Source organism: Epinephelus moara, chromosome 1, assembly GCF_006386435.1.
Source record: "Epinephelus moara isolate mb chromosome 1, YSFRI_EMoa_1.0, whole genome shotgun sequence".
In the NCBI taxonomy this organism is placed as follows: Eukaryota; Metazoa; Chordata; class Actinopteri; order Perciformes; family Serranidae; genus Epinephelus; species Epinephelus moara.
This window is the reverse complement of record NC_065506.1, coordinates 26,693,837-26,715,994: the sequence shown is the minus strand read 5'-3', so window position 1 is coordinate 26,715,994 and position 22,158 is coordinate 26,693,837. Positions and strand designations below refer to the sequence as shown.

The window sequence follows — 22,158 nt, the reverse complement described above, 5'->3', positions numbered from 1 at the left end:
CCATGTAGCTTTGGATTTTTTTCTTCCTCATTAATAAGACCCTTCATTTAAAAACTGCATTTTGTGTTTACTTGTGTTATCTTTGACTAATGTTTAAATTTGTTTGATGATCTGAAACATTTAAGTGCGGAAAACATGCAAAAAAGTAAGAAATCAGGAAGGGGGCAAACACTTTTTCACACCACTGTATGTAGCTAAAAGCTCTGCTGGTTTTCTACCCGGAAGTATTTGTAAACAACAGGGCGATTCCCTCTATAGTCCGGCCGGACGGATGAGTCATGGCCTTGTACCGCTACACGTGTTTCTAGTCGGACTATGTTTACAAGCACAAGAGTTCAGCGAGCCACCGAAGCACCGCCCTGCAGATTTACTATTGGTTCTGCAACGTAGGGAGTTTTTTTAAACTCCGAAATTGTATCTGCCCATCTAAACACAAAATCAGGGAGAAAGTCATCAGTCTTTAGTGAAGCAAAGCGTCTAAAGACTGACTTATGAGTCTAGAGGCAGAGAGAGCAAACCTCCCTGCCCTTCCATGCGCCTACATGGAAAACCTAAAGCAGGGAGGGCAGCAGCAAAGACCCTACGGGAACAGAATAGAGCAGCATCAATGACAAACAGAAATAACATTGATAAGTCAGACACAACATGAAAAGGAGGAGCTGGGGTGGAGGTGGGTTGCAAAGCAGCTTGCAGAGGAAGCAGCCACAGTAGGTAGGCCAGAGCAGTTTAAATAGGGCACCCTTAATGAGATTCGCCAATTGCTCGCATAGAAAGCAATCATGTGATCTATCAGCTTACTCCCTTCCATCAATCAGCTGCTCCATCAGTTGATTGGCTGTTTGAGATCAGCTGATGTAGCTGGGATGTGAGCTGAGCTTGACATCACATCCTGCCTGAACTAACTATGTGCAATTTTTGTACTCAATTTTTGTTTTGCAGGAGAAACCACAAGCAGCCAAAGCTGATCAGTCACAGTTCTTGTATGAGCTAATTCTAAAGCCACCTTAGATCTGATGCATAGTTACATTTTTGAGGAGGTGCATGTCAGCTACATCAGCTATGGCAGCTATGTGTGCAGGCTCTGAAGCTATGCAGTAACCACTTAAATATAAACTCATAAGACTAACTTTGCCCAATTAGCAGAGGTTAAACTGATGGACCAGTGAGATGATGGTATACTGATGAATCACTGGCAATTATTTTACCTCTGAAAGTAGTGTGGCATTTATCAAAATTAAAGCTATAGCTGGCAACTTTTATAAAGCAACAAGTTCGACAAAACTTTTTTGTCAGATTTGCTGAAACTGTCTTTACATCAGGATTGTGTTACTACATTGCATATCTCTCACTTCAGATGTTTTCAGAAACATAATTTAGTGCACTGTTTATCTATAAAATGAGAAAGTTTGCTTTGGCCAGTGCTTTGATTGATATGATTGACAGCTGCATTACAGACTCCTCAGCACTGATTGGTTGCTGTCTTTCACTTACAGTGGATTTGTGCAAATGCCATTATCAATCATTTCTTTGTCACATGGAAATTATACAAGGTACAACTCCAGTGAAATGTGATTCCATCAGCTCCTTAAATTTGTGCACTGTAATGTAGTCCTTTTTGCGTCATCTTACATTGATGGCTGCTGCTTTATAATTGTCCATGTTTCCAGATGGCTCTGGTTATCCATGGTTTCTGGTTGTGGAATGATTTAACTGTCCACACATCCGGACCCCAACAAGAGAGCCACATGGTCGCTTTTCCAGAAATGGCACTGCCACAATGCAGCCACCGTGCAGTAATCCACAGCAGGACCAGCCGGGACGGCACTTCATATTCCCACCGTTACAAAAGTCCTTATTCGCCATAAAAACACATTACTCCTCTCCGTATCACGTCAAAGTCCTCGGCTCTGTCCGATTGGCTTATAGAGAAAGAGTCACCTGGTTGACTTTTTGTCAAGTTTCGGTGAAACAAAGGATATCACAGTTCCCGAAATCCTGATGGAAGCTCTTGCGGCACAGAGGTCGTCCAATTTATTTTCCAGTGCCTGGAAAATGGCTAGCAGGGTGCAAGTTCAGCTGGTGCCCATTTCCTCTCCATCTTTCTTGATGTTTACCGACATTTACATTTGAAAACCTTGACCTCGCTTGCTAGCAGCTAGCTAGCCAGAAGTTGGCAGGAAAAGAGTTTACAGCTTAGTGAGCTTACCTCCCCATCCCGACAACAATCTGCAGCCACATGCCACCACCATCCAACACCAACCATAAGAAGCACCACCTAGACTTGTAAAATAGACATAAAAGCCTAAATTTAGCCGTGCCTCATAACAACATTTAAAGCATTATGTGGGGGAGGAGGAGGAGGAGGAAGAGGAGGAATGTGATTTTTTTTCACAGATTATCTGTCTCATGTGCTACTGTTTGGATACAGTGGCAGCTTCATCAAATATGACATCAGTGGATTATCAATGAAACCATTACATACACACTCTAATACGGATAAAGTACATTTCTTCCCTTAAAAAAACACTAACAGTGATCTTTGTGTTGTTATTATTGTGAGGAAAATTCAACATACATAAGTAGAAAGAGTGTTGGCTGTGAGAAAATTATAAGTGAATTTTCCTGTTGTAAATGGATTTCAAACTTGGGTGTGTGTTGTTTCATCTTAACACCAAGGTCTTCCTCCTGCTATGTCCATTTTGTTGTCTGTTTCTAGCGCAACCATTGTTAACCAACAGCACTATACACATTTTTCTTTCTGCACTAGCCTATAGTTTTAAAGTGGCAACCTGTAAGCATCATGATATACAGTTTCAGTTTATAGCAACTTTACTTTAATCTCTACCTGCAAATTTATCTGCCTGACTCCAAAAGATTTCCTTAAATGGTAGAGAGGAGGGTGATATTGGACCCTGCTGCAAAGAAGAGAAGCTTTGATCATAATAGAAATGGGCATAAGAGAGAAGACAAAATGACTGTGTTCAAAAAAGGATTCATTGGTCAGTCGCAACACGAAGTTAAAACATTAAAGATCATTCATGATTTGGTCACTTGAGGTCAACCTAACAAGCTGTTAACACAACATTAACATATTATCACCCTATGAAGTTCTTATGCTTAGAGGGACAGTTCACACCCAAATCAAGTGACCTATTTACACACCCAGCAGTTACAAAGAAACGTTAGCATTCATTTGGTGTTTCTGGCCATCTGATGGGTATCGGTTCAATATTCACCTTTCTATTAGCTCCTTGTTGTTATTCATTGACTCCTAAGGGAAACAGCTGGCTCTTCCAAAAGCTGCTCGATGCTTCACTCTATTCACCTAACTTTGTCTGTCACTGGGCACTGGACGGGTAGCATACACTCACTTTATTGGAGCTTTTTCACTGAAAACAGCTGCCTGCTGAGGCCAATAGCAACACTATGAGAATGGTGACACTGAATGAAAACAGTGAAGTTGCGGGCGGTGAAACAAAACAAAATGCGATGTGGGCTCATCACTATGACTGACGCATTTTACATCACACCCAAGCTGAAACCAGTTGTTTAAAACATTCACTTGGAAGTGAAACCAAAAGTGAACACAATAAAAATGTCTATAATGGATTTACAATTGCATTGTAAAACCGTGTGTGTACACAACTATGGTACTACCATTGGCCAAAGTTTAAACAGGAAGTAGCAATGCAAGATTTTACACTGGGGAATTTGAATAATCATATTTTGTTTTCACTTACCTTTTACTTCATGCTTAATTGCTTTTGCTTGTAGCTTACTGTAGGTTGTCAGTGTAGCTTGGATGTCACTGGACTGGAGTGGTGTAATTTTCTGGACTTGTTGAGGTGAGTGGCAGATGAGTATGTTCACAAAATGGCAGTTCAGTTTTTCATCTTTTTCTCTCCTTTTCAACCCCCTGTCCACACAAACAATATTTTCACCCAGAAACTGAGATTTTCAAAAAACATTTCCAGAGTTATTTAATCATAAAATGTGGGCTTGGTGTATGGGGAACACTAACCATACTGCATAACAATTATGTAAGCTGCCCAGTAAGGGCTGGGGTGTATATATGCAGTAAAGTTAATAAGACAACCTTTAGTCGTCTCTAACTCTCTCTGTGAACATTTCTTTTAGATGTCAATATAGTTCAACACAGCACAGATGTTGTCATAACCTGTGTTTAAGCTGATAACAGTTTGTTTATATTGGTCTTGTGTAGGTCTGTTCCCCCTTCGATCAATGTTTTCCTCTAGTAAGGACTGTGTTTTCTGTCCCACTTACCATATGTTAGCTGTGATGCTTAGTCTTGTTTGACAGTTTAAAAATATCATGAAGGAGAAAGGATTTTGCCATTTTCTATTTGTCAGGCGTTTCACTGTGGGGAGAGGTATTGATGAAAATGACCCGGAAGCACATCTGCTGACAAGTTGTTCCACACGAAAATAGTGTTTTAAAAATAAGATGGCTCAATGTAGACAGAGTCTTTCTGTTTGTTCCTCATGTCAGCATCACTGCTGATGGTTTGTCAGAGTTTATACACACACCATGTGATGAAAACAGCACAGTGTATAGTTGGTGTTGGAGGATGCCAGTGCCCCACATTTACTCATTCCCTGCCAGCTCATACTAAAGCATCAAGTGTCTCTAAACCTCTGCGGTCTGTGTACACAAGTTTACCCCACGCTTTCTCCTGGTTTCTCTTCTTTTCTCTGCGTGAGTCTCTCTCTCTGCAATGCCGTTAAGTGTGACATTGTTTGGGACTGTAAGCAACCTAATCGTCTGTTCATTTCTGTGACACCCCTGCGGCTCACCCATCAAAGGCTGTTTACTCCTGTTAATGTGCGCAGCACATCTGAGAACATGATGAGCAGTTATTACCACAGCTGCACTAAAGGCTCTGATGAAACCTTCCAACCATTCTCCATGGCCCAAAACCATGTCTTAATGCGCTATGAGTAACATACAATAACTAAAACTTTATCTTGTTCTTACCTGTATGCCTGGAGTGTCAGGGAACAAAAAGCTGGATTCAGCATTTATCTGCAGAGTAACTGTAAGAGACTATTGTAAAAACAGAAGAGCCTTACATGATGCCTGAGGTTGATATTGTCTGTGATTTTTATAGTGTAAATCATATATTTGTCAGTATAAATGTACCCCAATATCAGTCAGGGATAAGGAACCTTAAGTATAGACATCTAACCAAAACCTGCATGTTAAACATCTGAGATGTGTCAACAATGGTGCAGGTTTTGATTTTTAAAGATGGGCGATGCTGACAGTCGACTGTGATGTTTTATTGTGGTGTGTCTGTGTGACTGTTCGATATGAGATGTTCCGTGTGCCATGTATATTTTGTGTGACAGGATGATGTGTGTGTGTGCTTGAATTGTTGTCATTTTCACAATGGCCGAATGGTCTGACACAAAGTACTCTGATTAAAGCCTTTAGTTAGTCCTGTTTTTGTCCCCACAACTTTTTTGTGGCAGCTCCCACAGCACACTCTGTCAGTGTGTCAGCACCTTCTAAATTGCAAATCAAGTTGAATGCAATCAAAGTGATTTGCAAAGTAATGATTCACTGATTATTTGAGTGCTTGGTCACACACATTGTGTGAAGTTTTGTAGACAACACTGTCATAGTGTTTGAGCTCTTTTGTTTATGCAACAACAGCAAGATAGTCTTTAAATTAAAACATATGTTGGTGTTTTACAGCCCATAACTTATCTAATTGAAGTAATTTCACTGGCTATGTTGACAGAGGAAGACATCTGTTCTATAGTCACTGTTTTTTTTCACTTAACTGAAGATCTTAGGTTCATTTTTTTTCTTTCTTTATTTCATGCTTTATATTTAGCAAAGACTTTGTGTAGTTTCTGATAGGGATTCTCTGATCCTGCACTGATATCATATATCTGGTTAGTACTGACTCAGATAGCTGGATCAAGTGTCGGTGACAATGGGGACAATTGAATTCCATGTTTACATCTGATTTAATGAGTGCGTTATACAGGGCTCAACTCTGTGCGCAAGGGAAATGCCTCAGGCAGTTTGTCTGATTGGGCAATTGAAAAATAAATGTGGTGTCCAATCCAATGTTATCTGAGTCTGTCACACTACCAGTCACTGGACTGATGAGAAAAATCTGACGTTCTGCACACTAACTCCAGGGCCGACAATGTCATACTCGACATAACGTTACCAATGTTAAATGTCTCTGAAACAATGCTCAGAAGCTAAGTGTCATGCTGTTCCAACAGGGGCTCCAGTTTGATCGTATTTCCTCTCAGAAGCTCTGTAATCCAGCCTTGAACTGTGGTGTCTTTTGGAGACTTTGTAAAATAAGTCCATAGATAAATCTGACCTGAAATCTGATCTGAAGTTAAGAAAAGGAAGCAATGTTTGAGTCAAGCCTGATGTTGACTTTACTGATGGGCATGAATACTCGATTTGAACATCAGTATTAATTCAGCATATAAAGTAATCACCACTCCCTCCTCCTCCCACATGTGAACATGCCTTTTTTATATTCTTTAACTATTCAAAATGGCTAAAGTCTTATTTCACTGTAGAGCTGCATGCAGTGTATTGCTTTGCTCAGCATCTCCCTGCCCCAGCTTTGCTCTCATTTTGATATCATGAGACTTTTGCTGCAGAACTGTGAGCTCCTCACTGGCAAACAGTCGGTGAGAGTCCACCTGCACACACACAGTAATAGGACTAACTGTTAGCATTAGATATTGACGATTTTAATGTCTGTGTCAAGCTTTGATATCTGTATGAGTTTGTTGGGATCGTTAGGTGGCTTGGTGTCTGATGTTAGCATCTGCTGTTGTGTTAGCTAAAGCTAACCGGACAGACATTAAACTGAGGAGAGCAGCACCAGAGTCGACAGAGTTTTGGATATATTGGAGTTTATTGAGGAGTTTGGAAGTTGTGCCATAAAGGATGCTATTGCAATAGTCAAGGCGGGATGTAATGAAGGCGTGGATCAGGGCTTCGGCAGCATTGCGAGAGAGTGAGGGGCGGAGGCGAGAAATGTTTTTAAGGTGAAAGAAGGCTGTTTTAGTGACTTGTTTGATGTGTTGGTCGAAGGAGAGGTTGCTCTCGAAGATGATACCAAGGTTGCGGCAGTGAGGGGAGGGGGACAGGGTGGAGTTGCTATGACATTGCAGCGACAGAAAGTTTGCTGATTTTGTCATGATCACTTTGAATTTATGGTTAATTGAAGCCTCCCAGGTAGCCATAGGACTTGGCCCAATAACGGCTGAGTGCCGGCTGACTCGGCTGTGTTCCAGCTCCACGGTGCCAAATATGAGCCAGCATTGGCTCGTTTTCCCAGTGACGGCAGCAGAAATCTGGCCAGTTGAGTTGGCCCCATTCTGAGGCGTCATTCATGCTGAATCTCAGCTGAATCAGGCTACTGCATGTGGCCCGGCCAATTTAATCCGGCATGGCGAGTTTGGGCCGATGGCTGGGCCAAGTCATTTTGGCTACCAGGGCTGGTTGTTCAGTCAAATTGTATCTGATTTCCATTGTCTGGCAATTTACATTCTTTTTATTTTTTCATGAGTACTTAAGTTCTTTATGATATCTTAATGTGAGCCCTTAAATATGGAAGTTACTTAAAAAGCCCATCCCCAGTCGCCTTACAAAAAAACGCATGATCCCAGTCACTTCCACACAGTGAGGCATACAGCATATTAATTAAACATTGATATTGGATCACTGCTCTGTATTGGCTGATACCCAGAGTCCAGGTGTCACAGTATTGGTATCAGGGCTGAAAAAGTTGGATTGGTGCATCATTAGTGTCTGAATAGTGTCACTTTTTACACTGGATTTATTCAGTTACTGCACATAAGTAAGCGCCTGTGTCAAATAGAAATATATATTTGTTGATGGGCTGTGGTTTTTGCTGGTGTTAAATAATTGTAAGATACACAGGCTTTTCTAGTCTTGGTTTGACCTCGAAAAGCTGATGTTTAAGGTTTCTTTATGACAGCAGCCTGCAGCTCATCTCAGCTCTGCTCTGGCCTCTTATCTTTCTTCTGCAGGGAATTAGCCCTTATCTTAAACTAGACATATGTCACAAAATGTATGCTTTTTTTTTAAAGATTTGACACCTCACATGCGTTGTAACAGAAATATAATTAAGCATTCGAACATACATCATCATCCTATATACATCAGTAATTGAAGGGTTAATGCTCTGGGACATGTGAATGTTCTTAGTCACTTTTGTAGAAACCTGACCACAAGGTTTTAAAACAGTTTTTAATACATTATTAAGTAGAGATTTGGGCCTGATGGTGTCATTACAGCAAACAAGAGGATTCATCCTCTTCGGGGGATCATGAATATTCACAGCAAATTCCACTGTTGTGGCTGCTAGACCCACAATGCAGCTGTGTATGGTGCTTGGCAATGAAGTACACCCACAAGGGGGCCACACACTCCCACAGGGCCCTGCTTTTCAGCAACATAAAATCTTCTTATGAACTGCTCTTATTTTTATATTCTGTTTGAAATTGTATTTTTAAAGACTGATTTGATATGTAAAATCTTTTTGTCTTTTCAGCTCACTAAGAACTTTAGTGCAGAGCAGTTTAATTTTCTTCATCTCTTAAATGCAGCAGTATTTTGGGAGTGGAAGAACTATTACATCTGTATATTAAGAATGTCTTTAGTTAGGAATATGCTGTCTTATTTCCCACCTTTCTATGTGCTGTCCTCAGGTGGAGCGGATCGTGGACAAGAGGCGGAACAAAAAGGGTAAGTGGGAGTACTTGATAAGGTGGAAAGGTTATGGCAGTAAGGAGGACACGTGGGAGCCAGAGCACCACCTACTGCACTGCGAGGAATTCATTGACCAGTTCAACAGCTTGAGACTGCACTCACACAAACGACCCAAAGTTCCTAAAAATCGTCAAGAGCCCCTCATCGCCAGCCAGCCATCTGCTACGGAAAACTCCAGAGCTCGGTCTGAAGCCCGAAAGAAGAAAAGGACTTGTGGCCCAGCTGTTGGGGTCAGAGTAGGAGCTGTTCTAGGGGTTGGAAGTGGAGGGTCAGGACCCACTCAGAAGCAGAGGAAGGTGGGTGTTGGACCTGGGAAACATGCTTTAGGGGACAGAGTTGGCAAAGCCATGACATACAAGGCTCCTCCACCGGGAGGGCCTCACTTTGTTCATCCAGTGAGAGTTCCTCACAACGGACTCCAGAATGGAGAGATGGATCCTCTCGTGTACAGGACAGCAGCAAGGTCACATAGACTGCCCTCAGACAGAGCGGATGGAGAGATAGGAGACGTGGATACCACTGGACAGCAGTTTACATCTGAGCTAGGTAAGATGTTCAGAAATGAAATGAAATGGAAAATAGAGTTCAGCTGATATTGATATTGTCATATGACAGTTAAAAAAGAAAGATAACAATATATAAGAAAGTAGGAGAATATCATTCAAACCTCCAGTACATTTATATTAGTGCAAATAGACATCAATCCAGCTTTGGAACAAAACATTACCCAACAGTATCTCAAGTAGTTTAGACCATCAGGGTTTAAAACAAGACTCTAACTTTTGCTGAACACAGGCCACCTTGGCCTCAAGTGTCTGTAACAGTAAAGGATAATGGTAACAGTAGCAAAGAAAAGAAAATAGTGAGATAAAGTCAACAAAATGATGTAATGATAGTGTGACAGAGAGGACTGAATGGTGGAGCTTTTAGGTTTCAGAGATCATAGCTAAAAAGTTGGCAAAAAGAAAAGAGTGTTGGTGGATATTCCAGGTACCAAGTACCAAGTACCCATGTTGTAGTTCTTCACGTGCAAGCATGAATTGTCGTTTTCTGTTTTAAAAACACAATGGTTTGGATCTCTGATAGCTCTAACTGCTGTGGTGGATGCCAGTTTGTCTAATGGTATGTTTTCATGTTGTGTTACACACCTGTATACGGATGTGTGTGTATGCATGTATTAACATAAATAAGTTGCATTAAGAAACATCTTTTTATCCAAACTGTGGTCTTAAATTTAGTTATTAAAGAACTGTGAATTTTGACGATATGAATGGGACATATTACAGTCATGACAAATAAACTGGTCAGTGCCCTCTTAGTATGGTTTCAAACCTTTGAATTGCTACCACCATCTGACGCCATTTCAGCGATTCATACTGATAGAATACATCCCTGTGATGCTCCTGAACACACCATCAGTGATGTAACTTGGGGTCATTGGCTGTTTCGTGTCTTTTCAACACCAGACAACTTTACCCACAAGCCTAGGTTGCTCAGACGTCGACACACCTCTACTTCCTCCATTATGTTCTTGATGGCTGTTCCAATTACTGATTCCAATTAGTAAGTGAAACAAAATGGCAGTTCAGGTTGTGAATAATTAATGGTGAGACTGGTTTTAAAATGACCTCATATACATATTTGACCTGTCTGTACTGCAATTACTCGTTGCTTATTGACTGATATACATGCATAGACTCATGCTGATATACATTGGCTGTGACAAGCTTAAAATAGCTAATGGCCAATATCAGCCATGCAGATGTACTGGCTCGTTTCTAATAGTAAATGGAGGGTGGACCTTTCTTAATGGATATAAATGATACGGATGCTGAAAAGCTCCTCACATACCAAACAGCTACACACATAGAGATTTGAAATGTGTATATATATTTCCATGATGATTATTTCCTGTTTCATGATAGATCGCATAGCTTACAAAGATAATTAAGAGTATATTTAAGCAGGGACACATTTATTCTGTAGAGACTTGTGCTGACACACAGCTCTTAAAGTCACCACCATGGTTCTTTACTACAGGAGCAGCTGATAACACATTTGAATTTCACTCCTGGGTCACAGTCCAGGGCCTGTACCACCAGAGTTAATCATTACATCAGTTTTCAAAAAGTCATCTCGGCTTGTTTAGCAGAAAATCCAGATCAGAATGGATGAGCTTTTTACCATATTTTAGCAGCGTATCAATGCGAGAATTTATTTGGAGTTTGTCCATAATACTTGTTAAAGGATTGTTTTGTCGTCTGCTGTGGGTGCTGGGTACATTTAGCCTTCTGTTCAGATACACAGAACATACAGGAAGTGCATATTGGTATGTACTTTATGCGTTTGTTGCGCTCTCTTGATGATTATTGATCTAGCTTTTTGTTATCACCCAGTTCCCATCAACTTCAGTCATGTTATTCAGTATATTAAACCAATGGCTAGTGTCCTTTTGGGGCTACATCACCAATTCTAGGTAGGCACACCAGAATGTGAACTTAAAGATATTAAATTTTGTGTTGTATATGGAGTGTGTCAGTGGTTCACTCTTTTCAAAACACCACAACTTGATAGTGAAATCTCATCCTCTCTGTGTGAGAACATTAGGGCTACCAACCTAACCTAATGGCTATTGGTCTGGCACGCCATTATGGATCCTAATTACCTAATCCTCAAAAGGCTAGCCGCTCACCTCATTCAGCACCCTCAGCTCCACCCATTAATCTGCTACGCTGGCAGAGGTGTCTCTGTGACTGTCGACTAACAGCGAAGTGTGCACACAAGGTCATGTAATTTTAATTTTTCTTTGCAGAGAATTGCAAGAAAAAGAGTGCCATACATTTTCTTGCATAGCTGCAACAAGCCACTGTCAGTAGTGTTCTAGATGCTGGTTTGATTGACCTTTCTTCATGAAACAATCCCTGCAATTGCTGTAGCCTAGGGGAGATAGCAGTTCGTACTGCTATTATACCAATGCCTTTTAATAAAACGTGGGAGCAAAGACAGGATGTTGCAAATGTCATTGATTTTACCACAGTGACTGAGATGCTGGCATCTCCTCAACAAACGGCAAGTCAATGGTAGCATTTGGACCTCTTAATTGTCTTGAAATGTAAAGCGTAGTGTTGCCATGTGTCTGGAGTGCCATCAGTGAGACCAGAGTCTCAGCCTCTTGTCCCACAATCACTTTAAATCACTGCTGCCATTAGAAATCCCTTGTATCCAGGCTAATCTCTGTTTATGGTCTTCCTCTGTTTGAAGCAGACTCTTCATCACGGTTAATTAAATTTTGTATTGCAGAGTCAAACTCCAGATAACTCTGTTTGTTAGAGGAACTGACCCTAATTTAGTGCTGCAGGCATGATGTTTATTTATAGGCCGACCTGGAAGTTAACATCGCTTCGGTTCCCTTAACAAATAGCCAGTTAAACCAGTTCTCTATTGAAATTTGGATTATTGCAGAAATACAATTCTGTGGCAGACAAAATTTTATGATATGTGTGTTTTGTTTTGTAAGATAAATCTTTACAAATGATCAAGAGTAAATGCAGTTGTCAGAACTAAGATGCTAACGTTGGTCGATAAATGGACTACACCACGCTAGCATGACTTTATTTTGCCACCACAACGAGGCCGTAAAGCTGTGTTCGGCGTGATGACATTCGATAGTCTCACTTGGCTACTTGCTAGCAATAGTCTTTGATAAGACACACAAGTCTTCAAATTGATGAGTGGGGCATTTACGGACGGATTTTATGTTGAAAAACAACACGTGAAAGTCCTCTTAAGCTTGTTTTAACCACAGACCTTACTTGAGGCATCAAACCAAAAACCCATTGCGTTTGAGACAAGGGAATCGGGAGTGCTAGAATGCTAAATCCTGTCCTTTAGGATTCATTGCTGCAGCACTACATATATTACGGTTAAGTGTAATTTGAGTTGTTTTATGTTGGGTCAGAGTTTGAGAAACCTTGGAGGAATGATTCATTGTAAACCTTTCTCATATGTTCAGCTTAAAGGATCTCAACCATTACCTACATTTGTTGTTGTAATACCTTAGAAAATATTTCAGGCTGCTTTTTTCATTTAGTTTGCTGTTGCTGCCTCTATCAGCGACGGTGACCCACTCAAAGGTCGAGTTTTAGTGATTTTTGAAGCGGAGGCTGGGTCTCTAGCTTCACTGCATTATTCATCTTGAAATCACTCATGGTTAAAAACACAGACTGAGGCTTTCAGTGAGGGCCACTGAGTTGTTTTTTTTTTCATATATCAAACCCACATTTGTGTTAAAAACCTAGTTCTTGTATTAGTATTATATATATATATATATACTATATATATATAGTATTATATCTATCTCATCATTGATGTTGTTAGCTGGAATGTTTTGAAAAAAGCAGCAAACCACTCGCTGTGGTGAGAAAAACTGTGCATGTGTTGCTGAATGATGTATGACTTATTTGTGTCTCATTGTCTCCTACTGCTGCATCACTAGATCTTAGATAAAGGACTCATGCTCCGCCTAACTACTGGTTCTTTTTTCCTTTCATCCATTCAGCAGATGAAAAGTGCACAACTGAGATTGTGTTACTCAGCTGTCACAGAAACCTTTTCATCAACAGCTGCTCCCTTAAGTCAAGGTTTCTCTGGGTGAAAAGGCCTGGAAAAGATGGACAGTAGTGAGACTACTTTTCTAATGTGAAAGTTTAGTAAAACCACAATAAAATTCAGCTCTGCGTGTGGTTAGGCTATTCAAACTAGAAATTTTAATGCAATCAACAAAAGTTCAAATTCAATGAGTCCCGCAGAGACAGCTCAGATATCATGCAGAGAATATACTGTTGGATGACACAGAAATAGGTGATTGCTATCTTGGCACATTATGCCTCAGTTGTAAATGTCGTACAAAAACAAACGTAATAAGGAAAATCACTAACACATTCAAAATAATTAACATCCCCAAAAAAACAACAACAGACTCACAATAAAATTCTGACAAACAATCTACACTTGGTGTGTATGTACATATACCTGTGTCATCTAGCCAGAAAACGTTGTGGCAGAGGTGAGAATAAGTCATCATTTTGGAGACACAAGTTTCAAGTCTTTGCACTCAAGTCCCAAGTCAATGTCCAAGTCAAGACAGGCAAGTCCTGCCACAAGCCCTAAATGATAAACTTTGATTTTCGAGTCCTAAATTAGCCATAATGCGCTCTTTGCCAAATGTAATACCATTTCCATGTTTTTGTTGACCATTGTGTAGTTTTGGTATACAACTGAATCATCTTTGGTATAATTCTTTAGCTGGACCACAGAGGCAAGGCCAGCCCTATAAAAATGAAAGTTTGTCTGTGAGTGAGTGAGCTGAATGAGTGAGTGATGATGTTACGCCATTGGTTCGGAGATACTGATGCTGTGAGAGTTGGTGTTTCCCTGCTGGCAGTTGCTCTTTCGAAATGAATAGGTGCTGACAGGCTGACAGAGCCGTGGACGCCGACAGTCTGGTATTACTGTATTCCTCTTTTACTGTAACCAGTGTAGCATCATAGCATAGTGGAATTATCAAGCTAGATAACTAACTAGCCAGCTGCTACATGAGTACAATCTAACAACTCAATGCTTCGTTAACACACTTGCGTCACGCACAAAGTGATTTTGCCAAGCAGGACATGCTTCTGGATAAACATCGCACCATGTGTTCCTGACCAACATTGTAATGAACCAGTCACAGCCCTCTGACATCATCACTGCGCTGCTGCTGTGCTTCTTTTGAAATCCCTTTGTGCCTCTTCAGAGCTGAGCTAGTTTTCCGATTTGAAGTTTAGACAATTGAACAAAATCCTCAGTAAGCCTGAACAAAAACCTTGTAAGCTACTGCAGGGTTAGGGAATTAGCTTGCAAAGTAAGTATGTTATGCTAAGGAGTAAACTTGCCAATAGGCTAGAATATTGTTCACTTACAAAGAGTAAGGATAATATTATTTTTCAACTGCAAATTCCTGCAATTAACACATTGCCCTCCTTTCTTTCATGTTGATCCTGGATATATTTTGTTAGGTTTATCCAGGGCCATCATCATCACCACGCTGATTCTTGTATATTTGTATATGTCAACATAGCAGTGGTGGTCCTGGATCAACATCAGTGATTCTTTTCAGAATCAACATGGCAATGATGGTCAAGATTAACAGAAACAAATTATCCAAAGTCAACATGGTGATGATGGTCCTGGATCAACATAAACAAGTTATCCGGGATAAAGACAATGGCGATAGTTCTGGATGAATGAACAAATTATCCAGGGTCAACATGGCAGTGATGGTCCTGGATCCACACAAGCGCTGTAATCTTGAGGGGAAAAAAAAGAAAAAGAAAAAGAAAAAAAAAGAGATATGATAATAATAATGATTTCAAATGAATAAGCTATTAAAAAAGAGGGAACATGTGTCCTTCACAGGTCTTTGCAACTGAAAAATGTTACTGTGCTTACTCTCAATGTTGATGAACAATATTTTAGCCTATAAGCTTACTCATTAGCATAGCCTATCTAGTTAGCAAGCTAACTCGCTAACCCTGCAGTAGCTAACAAGGTTTTTGTTGAGTGTTACTGAGGATTTTGTTCAACTTCAATTTGGAAAACTATCTTAGCTCTGAAGAAGCTAAACAAAGGAATTTTGAAAGAAGCACAGGAGCAGCACAGTGATGATGTCAGAGGGCTGTGATTGGTTGACTGCAATGATGGTCCAGGAATGCAATGTGGGATGTTAATTCAGGAGCATGTCCTACTTGGCAAAATCACATCGTGCCTCTTGTCACAGTGTAGGAAAACACAATGCTATCATCAGATGAGTGACAAAACTTTGTTCGGCTCATTTTCTGGAACCACTCTAATGTTAGCATACAAGCACGGTGGAATTAGCAAGCTAGCTAGCTAACTAGCCAGCCACCCGCCGACAAAATGGCAAAGAGGATCAACTCATCAATTTGTTTGAGAACAAGCCATGTCTGTAAAACACAAGCCTTAAATTTATTTAAACATTAATGACTATTACATGTTAAAATGTTGGAATGGGTGCCCTTTTTGTAATTGTCGCCAATAGGATGTTTTAGAAGCTGCTGTTATTGGTGGAACTTGGCTCTAATAGCGGCCTCCACCAGTCACGTAGGGACATACATCCCTGACTGGAGCTGAAGAGAGGAGGGTTGGGTTAGATGATAAGTGGATACAGCTCCAGAGAAAGCAGGTCCCCTCTGCTGTTTGATTGTCTAAGTGTACTGTTCTTCATCTTAACATGTATTTACATGAACATTTGGGCTGGCTCGCATCATGGGGGCCAGCACTGTAAGTGAAATACATGGTGAACAAAGGTCTGTGACTGGGCATATGCCAGCTACTTCCCGTTTCAAATTAAAAGTTCTCGTTTCTAATTAAAAGCCCTCTAGCGTTTTATACATGGTCCAGCCATATGCTAGGTTTTGGCCTAGTGTTGTTGCAACTGACACTCAGTAATGTAACATTAGTTTCTCATGCTTCTACCCTGCAAGTTGACTAGATGATGTTGAATTGGTTCAAAGAGGATCTAGAGAAACAAGTGTGTACTTGCTGGGAATGAATAGTGTTAATATTAGATGACTCAGGAGATAAAGAGAAATAAATTAATTCGTGGCACACTTTTTAAACAACATACTCTTTAACCTGTGGGCTAAAATATCAAGCACTTTAGAGTCAAAACCAAGTGAAGTCACGAGTCATTGGTGTTAACTTCAAATCAAGTTGCCAGTCTTTTTTGAGTCATCAGATTTGTGACTGGAATCTGACTCAAGTCCAAGTCTTGTGGCTTGAGTCCACACCACTGCCTTATGGTAGCTGCGAAGAAAACCTGTTCAAAGCTTGTGCAGCAGTTTTCCTCAGCGGACAGTCAGTGAAATATTACACAGACAGACTGTCCACTTTTCTACAGCAGATATGCAAATCTGTTGTATACCAATTCAAATCAAACTCCATAGAGTTCTGCAGCCCACAAGCCTGTCTAAAAAAACAAGTCACTCAGTCACAGAGCTTTTAAAAACTCTCCAGTTTAACCACATTATCTGTAAATATTTCACTGGATGAAGGGTAATTATTATTGATCATTTTCTGGTTTCTGTCATGGGGGTGTGTTTTTTTTATCAATGCTATCAGCAAGTGTCTAAAAGCTACACAAGTCTGAGAAGACACATTGACTTGTTTGTCATTCCCTCTCTGTGTCAGGCTCCCCTCTGGCCAATGGCAAGATGCATCTACACAGCTCAGTAAAGCGGAAGCTGGCCGAGGAGAAAGGCTACGTGTTCGACAAGAGGCTCAGGTACAACGTGCGACAGAACGAGAGCAACTGTCGATTCCGAGACATCGTTGTCAGGAAGGAGGAAGGCTTCACGCACGTCCTGCTCTCCAGCCAAACGACAGACAACAACTCTCTGACACCAGAGGTGAGAGCGGGAATGTGCTTTCATCTCCTATGTTTCTGTGTTTCTCTGGTGTATTTCAGTGTTTCAAGAACTGCATTTAATTATGTAACTTTTTGATTGTATCCCAGTTGCCATGGAGCTCTGTTTGAGAAATATAAATGAGGAAAGTTTCCTCATTAACGGCTGTACAGATGCCCTGGAGCTATGCATTTACTCCCCAACTGCTCCAGGGGAGCTTTTCAAGAGACAACTTTAGAAAAGTGTGGTTTTATTTGACAGCTGCCAGGGGTGAATATGTAAAGCTGCATGAATCTTACTCAGGCCATTTCCGAAAAAGAGCGTGTATACTCAGCATAAAGGTTAGGGAATAGCTCTTGGGCTCTGTCCCCAGTACTGACACAGAATTTCCTCAAAACTGCCTCCTGCCAAACAAGATTTCTACAAGTAAAGTAATTAGGGGTACATACAATCCAGCGTTATGCCATCTGTTGTTATTGCAGCAAAATGTCAGATGAAGTGGAGAGAAAATTATGCAGGGAGTTCATAGAGGTGAGCATTGTGTAATTATACTAGGAGACCCTAGAGATGGCAAGATTTCCAATGTGTCCACTGCTTGCTGTTAAGAAATAACACTGACATCTCTACCAGAGATTGCAATGTCAACGCTAACTTTTATGTTTTGTCCAATTAGTGTCAGATAATTTGGTCTAAACGGGCTGTTTGCAAGACGGCATAGTGATCATTAAGATCGGGAGAATAATCAAAATATACTGAACCAAAATTTAAACGCACACTTCTTCTTTGCTCCCATTTTTCCCAGGTTTAAGTCAAAGATGTAAGACTTTTTTCATGCACTTAATAGATATGTTTGTCTCAAATTTTGGCCACAAATCTGTTAAAGTCTGTGTAAATGAGCACTTCTCCTTTCCCAAAATAATCCATCCACCTGACATGTGTGGAATATCAAAATACTGATCAAACAGCATCATTACTACACAGGTGTGCTTTGGGATGGTCGCAGTAAAAGGCCACTCTAAAATATGCAGGTTGATCACACACACACACACACACACACACACACACACACAATGCCACAGATGGCACAAGTTTTGAGGGAGTGTGCCACTGGCATGTCCACCACAACTGTTGTTCATGAACTGAATGTTCATTTCACGACCATAAGCCATTCCCAGTATCATTTCTGTGAATTTGGCAATACATCCAACCAGCCTCACAACTGCAGACCACAAGAAACCACAACAGCCCGTCAGTAGCCACACCAGATTATTGTAGGGCAGCTACCCAAACAGCTGATGCAACAATTGGTTTTCACAACTGAAAAACTTCACACAAACCGTCAGAAACCATCTTAGGGATGCTCATTTGCATGCTCATCATCGATCTCATTGATAAAACAGTGTGTAGGATCCATACTAAAAATGTACGTATGGACAAAAGCCAAAAATGGCATGTGCCAAAAAATATTGGACAATTTCTACAATCAGGCTTCCACCTCACCGTCTGCGTCGCCAGTTTCCTGTCTCCAGTGTTTGTAAGCATGGGTCAAACTTTCTCCCATCAAGTCTGTTTTTATAGATCACAACTTTTGTGTAGAAGGTAGCATACGCCTCTTTTAGGCTGCGTTTTATGCATACACAATAATTATAAATGAGACCCCAGGTTCTTGACCTGACAGCAGTTCTTCACTGTATTGGTTGGATGTACTGCCAAATCAGGACATTAGAGAGGGCTTGTGATAGTGAAATGAACATTCAGTTCACAGACAACAGCTGTGTTGGACTTTTCTGCAGACAGTATGCCAATGGCACACTCTCTTGAAACTTGGGACATCTGTGGCATTGTGTGTGTGTGTGTGTGTGTGTGTGTGTGTGTGTGTGTGTGTGTGTGTGATAAACCTGCACATTTTAGAGTGGCCTTTTATTATGACCATCCTGAGGCACACCTGTGTAGTAATGATGCTGTTTGATCAGTATTTTAATATTCCACAGCTGTCAGGTGGATGGATTATTTTGGAAAAGGAGAAGTGCTCATTTACATGGATTTTAACAGATTTATGGCCAAAATTTAAGAGAAATGTTTCTGTTGAGTGCATGAAAAAAGTCTTGGATCTTTAACTGAAACCTGTGAATGGGAGCCAAAACAAAAGTGTTAAATTTTATTCAGTGTAGTAACCTAAACAGTTTGACAACTTGTTTGCTCCACTTTCAGTGTTATTGAGATACTTCAATATAGAAGCAGCTGTCAAAAATGTAAAAAAAAAAAGATTGGTCTTGCTTTTGCAATGACAAAATTTCATGTTGACTGAAAACAGATGTCTGTGCCTGATGAAATTTAGACCCTAAAACAACAAAAGATTTTTGGTAAATTATTAATAGATTGCTGATTTTCCGTTACACTGAACACATGTAAACAGGATCTTGCTATTTTAGAAGCGCTGTTGATTTGGTCTGATGATATACCAGCTGAGTCGTCTCTTCAGGCATTTAGGGTGCATAATCTACATGCTGTGCTTTCTCCTCAGCAATTTGTCGATCACCTGCAAAGTCCATGTCAATCAAACATCCAGTGGCAGAACAAACTGTGCATTTTAATTCAGGAGTTGCACTGTGGTTCACTATAACCTGTCACAGTGATGGATGAGTTCTATCAAAGACTGTAATTATAACATTGGATCCAACACTATACCTATTTTGGGGGTGTTTCTGTGTATGATTGCTACTGTCACAATGTGCTGCTTTACACGAGCCATTCTCAATGAAGAGGTTAAAAAAATGACAGTTTAATAATGCTGGAGCATCTGCAACACTGACTGTGGTTTATTGGCTCTCTGTTCGGATGCTGTAGCTTCTTGCATTGTGATGATCCACTTGCAGAATTGGCTGCCTGCACGAAAGTACCAGCCTGTGATTGGCTGCTTGTTCCCACACTCCAATCAACGACAAGCTGCTCCATTAAAATTTTCCACTGGAAATATTCAGTGACTTGCTCTCACAGTTCAGTAGATGCTTTTCCCCCTCTTCTTTGTACAGACTGTTGTGACATTTTGTAACCCTCCGTTTGATTTTAGAAATTTATAATTTATGAATTACCGTGTTGTTGTACCAGCAGTTAGGTTTTAACCTGTCAATATGACAAATAGTTTTTGAAATTTTCCATGAATGCTTTTAAAACACGCCTTTGTGACATTTACTCAGCACTTACTAATGTTGACCTTGTACAGTGGAGAGGCCGTATTTCATTCAGGTGTACATATTTACAACTTGCTTATATACTAATTAAGCATGCCATAAAGAAAATGTTAATTTAGGAAACATTTTAAAACTTTATCTAATTTGAATTGACACTTAGAAAACAATTTAAAGAAATAAAAACTGATTTAAAAAAAAAAAAGATTCCTTAGAGGTCCTTAAATATAGAGTTGAGCCACGGATAAAGGCATATGTCACAATCATCCACCTCTGGATCATAAATCTAAGTAAACAGGATTTTCCTCCCCTCAGATTGAAGGATGCGTCTTAGATCTTCCACAGAGGGTGGTTCTCGCTTTGATATGGCGCCGTGTGCACGGCAGCCTGTACTTCACAGGCACTGAAGTGGCCTAAACTGTGTGTGTGCACATGTGTGTGTGTGTGTGTGTGTGTGTGTGTGTGTGTGTGTGTGTGTACTTTCATGTGTGACAGTAAGCCCGTAAGCTGTGGGCTTATCAAACAGCTCTGATAGCTCCCTCTCTGTCGCTCAGTCTTTGAAGCTACGGGAACAAGAGAGTCTGCGGATGTGCCTACTGAATGGCTTTTCGAAAATCTTCAAAAATATCCCTGAACATTTTTTATCCAAACACTCGGTGTTTGCTTTAGGTGAGAAAGTCCCCCGAGCTGTTAGCTGGTTCTCTTTCTCTCACCTCTCTGGCTTAATACACTGTAGCTTGCTGCGTGCTGTTCTATACTGCTATTTATGTTTTTTTTTAACATCCTGTGTGTTATGACTTTTTGACAGTTTTATCAAGCAACATACTGACTACAAGAATCTGCATTGGTGGATTAAGTACACAGCTCTGTTACTTGAGTCAAAGTATAGACACTCCTGGTCAAATATTACACCAGTACAAGCAAAAGTTGAGTCAAATTATTACTTGAGTTAAAGTACTGGAGTACTTGCTTTTAAAATTACTTGAGTTTTTAAAGTACTTTTTACACGCACACACAACACCGGATACTATATGAATGCACAGCTTAAGTGAAAACACCCAGTACAAATATTTCAGTGTACGACACCTTCATGGGCAAGTTCATCTGACCAAACATAGCACAAAAACGGCATGTACTGCACTCTTAGACAACTTTGTTTAAAATTTTCATCTAGAATTAAGCCAATGTTTACTGACCTTGGCATTATTTCTCAGGTTGTCTAGCAAACTCTCGTAGGCCGTGATGAAGTTTGTGCGTTGTAAACAGAGCAAACTTTTACAGTGATACGAATCATTCTTCATCTCAAAAACTTCAAACGTGGACTTGAGGTATGGTCACTGGTGATGTGGTGGGAAATCTTTATCTCCATCTGCTGCCATAGCCATAGTAACACTGCAAAACTAAATACAACTGGCTGCTGATGACCTCTTCCTCTGCCTATCTCTACCGATGAGTTACCCAATCTGAGTAACACACACACAAGTTACGGAAACACCACTTCGCTTAACTAACCACACATAGACTCACAAGTCAGTCTTTAGACGCTTTGCTTAACTAAAGACTGATGACTTTCTCCCTGATTTTGTGTTTAGATGGGCGGATACAATTTCAGAGTTTAAAAAAACTCCCTACGTTGCAGAACCAATAGTAAATCTGCAGGGCGGTCCTTCGGTGGCTCGCTGAACTCTTGTGCTTGTAAACAT

At 40.5% G+C, this 22,158-nt stretch overlaps 2 protein-coding genes across 4 annotated transcripts in view; both read left to right on the top strand.

Annotated features, from left to right (window-relative positions):
• LOC126389193 (cytochrome c oxidase subunit 4 isoform 1, mitochondrial) overlaps positions 1-22,158 on the top strand; it is a 516,851-nt gene that overhangs the window by 202,428 nt on the left and 292,265 nt on the right. The gene's annotated exons all lie outside the window — the stretch shown is intronic.
• Positions 1-22,158, top strand: part of LOC126389127 (chromodomain Y-like protein 2) — a 48,421-nt gene that overhangs the window by 10,179 nt on the left and 16,084 nt on the right. Inside the window, exons 2-3 of the mRNA XM_050042597.1 lie at positions 8,742-9,348; positions 17,053-17,270. Coding sequence (XP_049898554.1) covers positions 8,742-9,348; positions 17,053-17,270 — 825 coding nt within the window. The remainder of the gene's footprint in view (positions 1-8,741; positions 9,349-17,052; positions 17,271-22,158) is intronic.